The sequence below is a fragment of the Microtus pennsylvanicus genome, chromosome 4, assembly GCF_037038515.1.
Source record: "Microtus pennsylvanicus isolate mMicPen1 chromosome 4, mMicPen1.hap1, whole genome shotgun sequence".
NCBI lineage: Eukaryota > Metazoa > Chordata > Mammalia > Rodentia > Cricetidae > Microtus > Microtus pennsylvanicus.
This window is the reverse complement of record NC_134582.1, coordinates 26934122-26946500: the sequence shown is the minus strand read 5'-3', so window position 1 is coordinate 26946500 and position 12379 is coordinate 26934122. Positions and strand designations below refer to the sequence as shown.

At 38.4% G+C, this 12379-nt stretch overlaps 1 protein-coding gene across 1 annotated transcript in view; it reads right to left on the bottom strand.

Moving 5' to 3' along the window:
* Fbn2 (fibrillin 2) overlaps positions 1-12379 on the bottom strand; it is a 197124-nt gene that overhangs the window by 135126 nt on the left and 49619 nt on the right. The window contains exon 6 of the mRNA XM_075968617.1: positions 6987-7184. Coding sequence (XP_075824732.1) covers positions 6987-7184 — 198 coding nt within the window. The remainder of the gene's footprint in view (positions 1-6986; positions 7185-12379) is intronic.

Below are 12379 nucleotides of genomic sequence, written 5' to 3'. Positions count from 1 at the left end.
CGTGTGTGTGTGTGTGTGTGTGTGTGTGTGTGTGTGTGTGTGTACACCATACAAAGCATAGAAAGTAAGTTATGTAAGCACAGGGGTTAAACTAAAAGCAAAAATGAAGAAGATCTAGGACAAAGCTCAGATATTGAAATGTAACAATATGCATGAATTAAAACAGAAATCATAAGGCAAACTGAACATGTTTTTAATTAAACAATGAAAATATACCAAAAAAGGCTTGTGAGCTATTGCTAAACTCGTAGCCAGAGGTAAATGTTGAGCAGCAAAATGTCTATATTGCAAAAAGCGTTAAGTTCTATGCCCAATGATCTAACTTTTTATATCCATGCATTTTAAAAGCATTAATTAAATGTGAAGTGAATAAATTCAAGAGAACATGTCAAAATATAAAACAAAAAACCCATATAGATAACTACTGTAAATTCAGGGTTTCTGGGAATTTGAGTAAAATTGATGTATTATGTCAGTATTCATTACAGATATAAAAAAAACCTTATTTTATAATACAGGTAATGAGAATGAACATATCACCACAGAGTCTACAAAGATAAAAAAGATCTAAAGAATGAATGGCAGGAATTCAATAATTAAGGTGAAATATACTAGTCTATTGAAAGGTAAAAATGCCAAGGTTCAGTCAAGAATAAACAGACATTAAGAATAAAGTATATCCATTAAGGCAGTCTCATTCACAGTTTAACACAGAGAACACTTCATGCCTCAGTGGACAAGCCACTGAAGCCTATCAAAGATTTAAGGGAAAATGACAGAAATGTCATCCAAACTCTCACAACAGAAAATGTGATGCTGTCCTGCCGACGTGACTAACAAGATATCTGTCTGACCTCAAAGTCAGACCAAGACAATACCAAAGGAAACATGAATAAAAAGAACAGAATTGGATAATCTTCCTCTGGGATAGGCACCCAGAATTATGAGTCAAACTTAGGAATACATGAAAAAAAAAATGTGTAACAGGACCAGAAGATGTTTATCCCGGGAATTTAAAGGTTTTCTTAAAAGCAGAGGGAAATATTAATCAATATAGTCCTTCATATTACTAAATTAAATTAAAGCCATCATAAACCTATAGATTACAAAAACAAATATCAGACTTCAACTCCAATTCATGATTTTAAAAGCCTCAATAAATCAGAAATGTGTAGTAGTGGCTCATGTTGACAGAATGCTCATTTAAGATTAGACTTGTTCATTACATGATTAGTTTGGTCAATGTATACAGCCAAGTTACGTGTGTTTTGGCTATAAATATCTTCACTAATTTATATTAACCAAGGTAATAGCCAAATCTCCTTTTCAACCAAGAACTAAAATTTAATAAACAAATTCCTTCACCATGTTTTTAAGTTTTGGAACAAGCAGAGACATTTAAAAGCCCAATACTTAAGTATCAATGACATAAATTAATAACTATTGCTTACATCTTAATATAACTAAAGATTTGAAGTGGATACATTTATTTACAATTACAAAAGACAAAATATCAGGTATTAATCTTAAGTAAAATATCACTTCTAATTAGAATATATGCGTGTGAATAGATAAAACACAAACTATACGAAAATAGTGTACACATGCAAATAAATAGCTGTTTACATAGGACATAAAATCTCATAAAATTCTTGGAAGGATTTAATACAACTATCAAAATTTTGAATTCACTTGCTTTGTGATAGCTTAAACTTTAAGGTTACTATGAGCTAACTTTGTTCACTTAGTGCCATGGAAATGGAGATGGCACACCACTAAATGTGGATGAAGGTTGGAGATGGCACACCACTAAGTGTGCATAGAGAACTCACCCCACTATCAACATTAAAGAAGTCAAAGGTTGTTAAGCACCCCAAGAATGTGCACCGGATACTGCTTATCTAGTTATAGAATATTATCATAGACAGAGCTAAAACTTAAAAAGTCAACACAATAAATCTTCCTATTTTCTCCAAAGATTAAGTTTCCTAAAGTATTATCTTAATTTTGTATTGCCTCTCATTTCTCACAGTTACTGTGTTCTTTACGAAGCCATATTGTTTTATTCTCTCTTAAGCCATGAACCAATAGAAACTGCAAGAGCCATAGGGTAACCAACTCTCAGAGATGGTCTGCTTTGGTTAGTATGATCAGTGTTTTCAAGCCGGAACTAAAGCAATTTCTATTGTCTTCTATGCATCTGACATTTGTTTTTAACTTAAAAAAATTCCAAACACCCTATAAAGTGACCGACCAGTATTATCAAAAAACGTGTGACATGCATGCCAGTGTGTCATTTTTAATGTACCACCTCTCCCAAACTAACTTGCAGAAATGTTGAGGAAACAGTCTAGGAACAATAGAAAATGAAATCATAGAAAGCTGTAGTCTAGAAACCTTCTAAACTGAGAATTAGCACACATACGGAAACTTCCTAACTGTGCCGCGTGATCTTGAAATGAAGCAGAACCTCTCATCTCGCTTTCCCAGACATTTTAACCATGCGTTAAGTTTTACTTTGCTTCTATTACTGTGCTAGTCTATTGGAGTTTTGAGGCAAATGAAGTCCAAAACTTAACCTCTGCTGCATAAGCAAAACCAAGCAAGTAAATCTTGGGACATTACTAACACCTGCCTACAGAATCCCAACATGGACGACACATCCCTTAAACAGTTGTGCTCTGAAATATGAGGCCTCTGCCAGAACACCGAAGGGAAATAAACATGCACATATAGATGAGGAGATTTAATAATTGTGCCTACCTTGGCTTCATGACTTTTTAACCCAGATGATTTCTTTCCTTGAAATACTAAGTTTGAAGGCATTTAAATCCTGCAACTATTTCTTGGCCCAAAGGATATTTACTGCCTTTTCTGTGTGTGCACTCACAGTAGGCATTGTCCGACATGCCCCAAGCTCACCAGTGAAATAAAAGATGCCTGCCTTTATGAAATTACATTCTACAGTCAGGGAACTAAGCCAAAGAGAAAAGAAGTATATTAGAAGCTGAAAGGTGATGTAGAATAAAGAAAACACATTATTATAATATCTATGCAATGGGTTATCTTATTTTTAATAGTTACCCATGCTTATGGTGTCCTATGTACACTAATTCTCTAGAAGCCTCTAGAGAAGAGTATATCTAGAATGTATTAAAGTACATCTATACATAAAGAAAATAGTTTCAATTCTCAGACCGGTGAGTGTTCACAAGAAAAATAGAAAAGCTTCCTATTTGTAGTGAAGAATATTAAAATCAGCATTTAACACAGCTTTCATCCTTGAAGTTTTCTCTGTAAAAGTTACTAGAAAGCCTCATAAGCCCACAAGTGACCTGACTGTCATTCTTGATTAATACTCGATTTCTGATCTGTGGAGTTGTCTTGTTATTCCCTCAGTGTCCCTGAAGCTCTCTTCTGAAGATCACTATGACACAGTGATTAAGATGTGATTAATTCACACCAGTATAATCACAGGTTGTCTTAACTGAGCTGAGACAGTTCATTTCAATCTGGAGTATCAGCACACATGGGATGCCTTGGGAACGGGGCACAACTCTAAACACAAAGCTTATTTATGCTTTACATACTTGAACACAGTGCTTCACAATAATTTTACTCAGGACTAAAGGTGGTGCATTTTTGAATAGATTAATTTTTTCTTTGTCCACATGCATGAGGTTCTGTGTGCTTTCCAGATGAGTGCAGGTACACAGAAACTCTGTCTCAAAAAGCCAAAAATTAAAAATAACAGAAATAGAGTTTAAAATAAAGTCACATAAAGATGGAAAACACACAGAGAATATGGATACTGTATGTTATTATGCTCTCTTTGAAATGTTTGAATGCTGACGAAGGAGCAACAGCTGCTAAAAGATATTTGCTTATAAATGCTGCTGAATTAATCCAAGATAAGTATTTTGAAAATACCTTGACTTCAAAATTGAAGGCAAAAGGTATGTTACTTTGGAGAAGAGATTCAAAAAAGAGATTACAGGAAATAAGAGGTTGTGGATTTATTCTGAGTTAAGAAAAATCAGGTTTGATTAAGGAAGACCATCTGAGAAATCTTTGGTAGGAACAGATGGCCCAGATGTCTCAGTTCTACATCCAGAACAAATTCAAGATGCTGCCTGAGATGATCAAGCCTCACAGAATACTCCAGTCAGTACTTGACCATAACTCTAAATTTTCTTTAGGTCCCCATAAGATTATCAGTGCCCCCAATCAGCCGGAAGTAGCCTGGAATACTATGCTCAAAATATAGAGCATATATCCAAAAAATAGACTATGGATATTTTCTTTTGTTTAAAAAAGGGGGGGGGAGTGGTATGAGACAATTCTGTATTCTGTCAATTATGTTTTAAATAAACACTGATTGGCCAATAGCCAGGCAGGAAATATAGGCAGGACAACCAGACAGGAAGTAGGGGGGCAATGAGAAGAGGAGAATTCTGGGAAGAAGAAAGCTCTTTCTGTAGTCCTGTCCAGACACTGAAGAAGCAGGATGTGACCTGCCTTAGTGAAAAAGTTACTGAGCCATGTGGCTAACATATAATAGAATAATGGGCTAATGTAAGTTATAAGAGCTACTATGAAGTCTGAGCTAATGGGCCAATAAGTTTTATAACTTATGTAGACCTTCTGTGTGATTCTTTGGGACCTAATGACTGTGGGAACTGGGCAGGACAGAAACCCCAACAAGCAGGCCCTCATGTTACAGATCCCTGGAGAGCAAATTAGAGGCAATAATGAGCCTCCTAATGTAAATTTAGGGAACCAAATTTGGTTTTTCTGTAAGAGTAGCAAATACTTTTAACTGCTGAGCCATTTAGACAGGCCCTGGTTCTGTGCATTTTAATATCAACTTACCATATGAGGTCACAGTGGAACTTTGCCATTCATGGTATCATGTCAGTGCACAAAATGTTCTTGGTTTAGGGAGTCTTATAGAATTTGGATTTTTCAACTTAGGGGTACTATTTAGATATCCTTCTAATAAAACTACAAAACTGGCAAAAACCTTTTGAGGCTACTGTTTATTTTTTAAAATTTATCAAATTGTTCCACGGTTTATTGTTCAGTGAACTAAGGCTATATGTGCATCCTCAGTTGTAATTTTGGCATGGAGACACACTGGTCTGCTTCCTAAACTATGACATTTATTTAATGGGACTGATGCCATCATCACATCTCACATACTTGCTGAATTCAGTCAGAAACCTTTAGCTCTAACCTTGATCATGATTTACTTATAATAGTTCATCTAATGTCTGTGTCTCAAACAGAAACAACATCACTTCTGTCAATAATACAAAAGTCATCTAAACTCCCTTACATCTAAACGATTTACTGGAAAGATTATTTCCACTTTCTAAAAATGGATTTAGTACATATGGCATCAGAGAAGTAGTCAGTGAATGTCAAGGGTTCTGTTGGCTAAAAATGAGTGGCACCATTCCTGTGGTGACATTTTGTTTGAGCTTTAGCAAATAAAGCTTGCCTGAAGATCAGAGTATGGAGCTAGCCACACTGCTTAGCCATAGAGGCAAAACAGTGGTAGTGAACACCTTTAATCCCAGCACTCTGGAGACAGAGGCAGACAATCTCTGTGAGTTCAATGCCACCCTGGGCTACAAAAGACTGAATAAATCTAAAAGTGACACAAATTCAAGTCGTGGTTGCTCACACCATTAATCCCAGCACTAGGGAAGTGGAGACAGGAAGTGATATGGCTGGGGGGAGAGAGAAATATAATGTGGGAGGAGCCAGGAGCTCAGGATTCAGTCTGAGGTTTAGCAGAGAAGGCATTCAGTCTGAGGACTTGTAGAGACAGGATACCCCATTCGGTCTGAGGATTTTGTATAGGTAAGAACTAGTGGCTGGCTGCTCTGCTTCTCTGATCTTTCATCATGTAATATGCATTACATATTTTAGGAATTAGTTTTTTAAAAGTTTCTTTATTTGTCATCTTATTCTTCCCCATTAATGTTAAGAACTGAAACTTTCCACTAGGTGTCTAAAGATAAAGATCACCCCTGAATATCAGACTCCAAGTTTTTATTATTAAGACCAATTAGAAATCACATTACACAGTCTAGGTACTTGGGTTGGACTCTGTGGCCATGGAGCTTCAGGCCTCAGATCTGCCCTTGATATATGTACAGTGCCACTTATGAGGCATGGGAGGCCCTGGAGATTACCTGGAGAGAAAGGCATCACGGATGATCAGGAGAGAGAAGAAATCAGTTTCTCTCAGACAATGAAGTGTATATGTAGTGCACTATGGGTGTGGAAAGAATTGTGACGTCAGAATACGGACATAGAGCAGTTTGCCCTCTCATTGCATTACATATTTTAGGAGTTAGGTTTTTTTTAAAGTTTCTTTATTTATCATCTTATTCTTCTCCATTAATGTTAAGAACTGAAACTTTCCACTAGGTGACTAAAATATAAACTACATCTGTCATACTTCTGAGCAGATCCACATGGCAACATGATATTTCCCCTCTGTATGGTATGAATGTTTTATTACTATTGGTTAATAAAAAACCTGCTTTGGCCTGTGGCAGGGAAGAATATAGGTAGGCAGAAAAACTAAACGGAATTCAGCGAGAAAGAAGGTAGAGTCAGGCAGATGCCATGTAGCTGCCAAAGAAGAGAGAGAGAGGCAAGTCTGCTGGAGAGGAAACAAGACATGTCGAAAATGACATAGTACCACAGCCACATGGCAATACAAAGACAAATAGAAATGGGTTAACTTAAGGTGCAAGAGCTAGCTAGAAATATGCCTGAGCCATTGATCAAACAGTGTTGTAATTAATATAGTTTCTGTGTGATTATTCAGGTCAGGGCAACCGGGAAACGAAGAGGCAGTCTTCATTTACAGCAGTGGGTACTGTTTTCAAGGTTCCCATAAACAGTTTCAGGTTTGCTGACCCCAGTCAAAGAGGTGGCACTTGGCATGGTAAACATAACAGACTCACCCTGACATGCTCCCGTGCGGATATTGGGGATAAAGCCCCGGCGACAGGGTTGAGGCTGGGCTGGACACATCTCACAGGGATGACCCCAGGCTCGTCCAATGGTGGCACAGCACAGTGTCTTCGTGCAGACGATGCCTGTCAGCTGCCCCTGGCACATCTGATTATTGACTTGTGTGAAACATGGGCCTGTCCTGTAATCTGGAATGAGAGAGGAGAAGGAAAGGCATCATTAAAGACCCCATTTACCAGAGGCAGAAACCAGAAACTTCCTTCTGAGCCGTCCAAGGACAGAAGAACAGTGAATTTCATTTTGAAAATTTATAACTTCCAGTCGTGAGATGTATATTCCGAGACCACAGTGGATTCTGCACTGGGCATTGCCAGCCAATGGCTCATGGCACCCAGATGTGCTTTCTTGGCTTGGATGATTTTAAAGAATTTCAATTGGTAGTAAACATTGTAAAAATGGGAAATTTCACAAGAAACTTGTATTTCAGGCTTTTCTTGAAAAACGTGGACGTTTTAGCTGTGCTAAATTTAATGTGTCACACTGCAAGATAGGATAAAGCATCTGTCCTCCTAGGACCCTCCTACTTTAATCCCAACCTTAGTATGCATTCAAAAGTCCCACCTGGGCTCCGAAGGCATTTTCATTAAGGATTAATCCTCCTTACCCACTAAGTATTCTCCTTTCAGACTAAGTGGTCAAGAGTTTAGAAAGCCAAAGTGACCTGACGAAAATGTGTTTTGCATATCAAAAACACATTTGGGCAGTTTAAACAATGCATAAATAGTTAGGTCTCATAAGCTGATGTCTATCTCTGTATCAGTCTGTATCTTTATGGTTAGCTTAGAAATGTCAAGAATTCTCTACAGGCTAGGCAGTGTTGTGTTCTCTTTGTTCTGTATTAGATAACCGTTACCCTCTGCTGCTATAGATGATGGCCAAAGTCTGGGTAAATCTGTAACGGGTGCATGATATACAGGCACTCATATGACCTTCCTATGACCTTCCTATGAAGTCAGGACTCTTACACCTCAAAGTGTAAGGTCAATATCTGGGGTCCACCTATCTTGGTGTCACTTTCGATCCCGCCCTTAGACCCACTGACTCAGACTCAGTTTATTTAACAAAATTTTCAAGGGATCCACATGCATCTCAAAGCTTGAAGGCTGAATCAGACTATAGGCAACTCAAAGCTGGCTCTGAGTATTTCTAGTCTGCTTTCCTCATGCTGAAAATTGACTTCAATAACAATCTGGTGAAACTAGTAAACATTCTTGTAGGCAGTACTGAACCACCAATAAGAAAGCCATTGAGTGTTACTGCTGTGGATTTGCAAGATGTAAGAAATGAAAGAAAAGTTAGTTTCCTAATGACCAATTGGTATAATCATTGGTAGCCCTGAAAGTCAGAACACATACAAGAAAGGTTTCTCTCCAGAAAAACTGTAGCTCATCGTTGACCACCCTTTGGGAATGAAAGACGTCTCCCAGGCTTTCACTGCAAAGACTAGTGGTATTGAGTCTTATACAAACCCACGAATGTGAATACCAAACTTAGATAACAATCTGACATTCACAATGGCATGTAGGATGTGTTACAGCATATAAAGGTTGTGCACTGTCAAACAAAACTTAAAACCACATAAAACCGTGTTTAATGAAAAAGGAGGCTTCCTTGTACAAAATAAATGGGTATTTTAAAAGTTCAGAGTACTTAGAGAGCTAACATAAAGATAAGTAAATTCAATGTAATGAAACAAAATCTAGAATGGGTATTTTGGCACAAGCTGGCTTAACGTTCTCAGCTTAACTTCCACAAAAATAGCTTATTTTAATTCCCTCATAAGAACAGCAGATGTATTGGCTGCAAGCTGAATTCTTGAAGAAAAGTCTTTTATGTATATGGAAAGATATACCAAACTTAGGAATAAGTATTTTCCAGGTCATAACTTTTTAAAATCTTCATAAAACCCATATTTTGCCATTTTAAATATTGGGTTTGCAGTTTTCAATTATATCAAGTTCTGAACATATAGGAAAACTCTATTACCAAAAGATGTTAAGATTGTGACTCCGTAAGGTGCATGCATAAATTCTTATCTTCAAATACTTTAGGTTTTCTGATCCCCAGGGAAAAGGCCTGTAGGGCCATCCTCTAACCCATCCTCAAGCAAACCAACTGGCCAGGAGACTCATTCCTTCATCTCCCCACAGCACCTACTGAAAAGGCTGGCCTCTTGGCACATTCTCAGTGGACACAAGCAGCTGTGTATCTTTGCCAATGACCTTTCTGGCGGAACAGATGCAGGCAACCTTGGGCGCCTTTCCAACAACAGACTGCCTATGCCTTCCTCCTATGGCTTACACTTTCCTCTGCATCAAATCCACAGGAGCTTACTTATTGCAATAACACTTTTCTTTCTCACTTAAATAGCTTTAAAGTTTAAATTTGCATTCTTAGCTAGGCATTCAGCAACTGTCAAACACAAGAACAAAAGTGCATACTTAAGAGGAATTTAAATTCTTGGTCAAATTAAAGTATTCTGTCCCTAAATTCAACTTGGACCTTGGCTATGAGCAAGAATCTGATACATGCCTTAGTCAATTGCTTGTTGATCATGTATTCTCTTTATGAAAGTTTCACCATTAACAAAATATTATTATTGTCCACACCACTAAGCATGAGGGGTCAGGGTGGGAGCAAGCTTAGGAATGTTTTATCAACTTGGTATGTTGGAGCCAATGGATGAGAAACTAATAACTTCCTCATTGGGTTATGACCAATAATTTTACTTTTATTTTACTTAAATTAGCCTAGGAACACAAATATTGTTTTTTTTTATTTTCTAATATCCAAGTGAAACGTGAGTGGCTGAGAACTTGTTTTAGACCATTTCGTGTATTGATTTTGTTTTTAAACTCATTATCTTTTTTTCTTCATTGCTTGTGTTCAATTGCATGATGTGTGAGGGGGGAGGCATGTGTGCCATGGCTCACACGTGGATGTGAGGGGAAAACTTGGTGGAGTCAGCTGTCTGCTCTCTACTTTATCTTATGCTCCAGAGATCAAACTCAGGCCAGTGGGCTTTCAACTTGGGGTTGCAAGTATCTTTAATTGCTGAACCATCTCCCTGGCTCTTCATTTCATGCTTTTAAACATCAGGACAATTAACATGCTCATAAAAAAAATCTGGCAACTCCTTGCATTTCATTTCCCACAAACAACTTAATTAAAGTATATCTTACAAGTCGTGAATCCATCTGTCTGAAACACACGATGAGAAGATTGCGGCACATTTATTGAAATTCAGTTCGGGAACATTTTTGCTACTTTTCCAACATTCCTGATGTCTATTACCAGCCCAGTCCTAGACAACTGCTCTCCAAGCCCTGTCACTACAAATCTGCATTTTCAGGACAACGCATGCAGATAAATGACATCATAGGCTACATTGAGTCTGAGGCCCCAAATCTGCATATGAGAGTTATTCTTAGAGGAGTGGACCCAAGCACTGTATATAGCACATGATGCAAGATGGCTAGGATACTGAACTGTAAGCATACATCATGACAGAGGAGAGGAGGGGAAAGATGAACCAAAACAAAGTGGATATGAAAGAGCCTTATAGATGCCTAGTATCTCATAACCGTATTTTAGAAAATCATTTATATTCTTTAAAAAGGAATTTGACAGGAGCCTCCTTGTATAGCCAGAAAAAGCTGTTCTCAAAGGATGTGTATTATTGAACCCCAATGTCAAAGGTGAGATACCTCTGAGCTGCTAATGAAGAAGGCCCAGGGACTTTAAAACAATACACGCTCATGCTATTTTGTGGGGGGGGGGGGTACCACCAGAGTTAGATGAGAATACCTAGTACTGAAGACACTATAGATCTTGGATGTGTGATATGGAGAAAATGACTAGGACTGAACTAGAAACTTCCTCCTGCCCAGCTAGCTTTCATGGTGCCAGAGAATGCTATGCAGGCCAGTTAGGGAGACGCGGTACCAATGGTCTTACTTTTCTGTGAATATTATGATCTTATTAGGTCAATCGACTAAATAAGTAAGCTATATCCTAAGGTGTGCTATGGTTATGAGGTTAACCATTTGCTTTCTGATTGGATTTGGGACCCACTCCACAGAAGGAAAGACAGACCTTGAACTAGAGATCTGGACAAAACCCCATGGCAAGGGAGTAATAGGCACTAAGGGGGGAGTGAATACTGCTGTTTATCTAGCTTGACAAAGCACCAGGCTGCCCTTAAACATGTATGCTTACCCCCAGACAAATGCCACTTTCAGGTGTATTCAAACACACTTCCCTTGCTAGTGAGCAGTGATGAGCAGAGATTCATGGCTGTACAAGGTCCTCAGTATAAGTGATGGGTGAATGTTCTATCCTAACAAAGCAATCTATTCCGTCCTCACTAAGGCTCATGGAGCACTGCCCAATAGGGGGCACGGCAGAAAGAATGCCAGAGTTAGAAAAGAAAGCAAAATCTATGAAACAACATCTTCTAGCAAAGACACAGAGCTACAGATGCCTGCACAGGGTCCGTACAGGTGGTGCCAGTAACATTAAGGCATGGGTTGGGGAGGGACTCAGGAAGCCCTAACCCTTACTGATGAACTAGAGTTTTAGTGAGGGGCAGTGCATATAATTGCTTTCATGACCCCCCTCCCCCATCACTCTCAGGTAGTTTCAAACCAACTGTTACACAGATGGCTCTGGTTAAAATAAATGGGTCACAAAACCAAACCAAAAGCCTTGTAGCAGAAGGGTTCATTTTGAGAGGCATAAAAGAGAGATGAGATGAGAGTGATAAGAAAGGCTGGAAAGGGGAGAATAATCATAAAAACATTATATATTTATGAAATTATCAAATAACAAAATTAGTCAACAAAAATATCTGAAGGTAATAAAAGTTCGATGAGGGACTAGGGAGATGGCTCAATGGGTAAGGTACCTGATGTATCAGTACAAGGACCTGAACATCTGGTCCCCAGCACTCAACGTAAAAACCACCTGTAGATCTGTAACCCAAGTGAAGGCAGGGGCACAAACAATAGGAACCTGGAGCTTGTTAGCCTGCCAGTATAGCCAATCAGTGAGCTCCAGGTTCAATCAGTGAGAGATGATGTCTTCAGAAATAAAACAGGCGGGGACTATGAAGGGCAAAAATGGTAAAATCAGGTAGGGGGAAGAGAAGAAGAAAAAACAACGATGAGGATGCTTGATAAAGCCTAAAGGAATCACATTATTTTATATGTGCCTACAATTATACACAATACCTGTAAGTATGTTTACACACACGCATGCAGACACACACACACACACACACACACACAAAATCTTCCAATGAAATTATGCAACCTGAGATGAA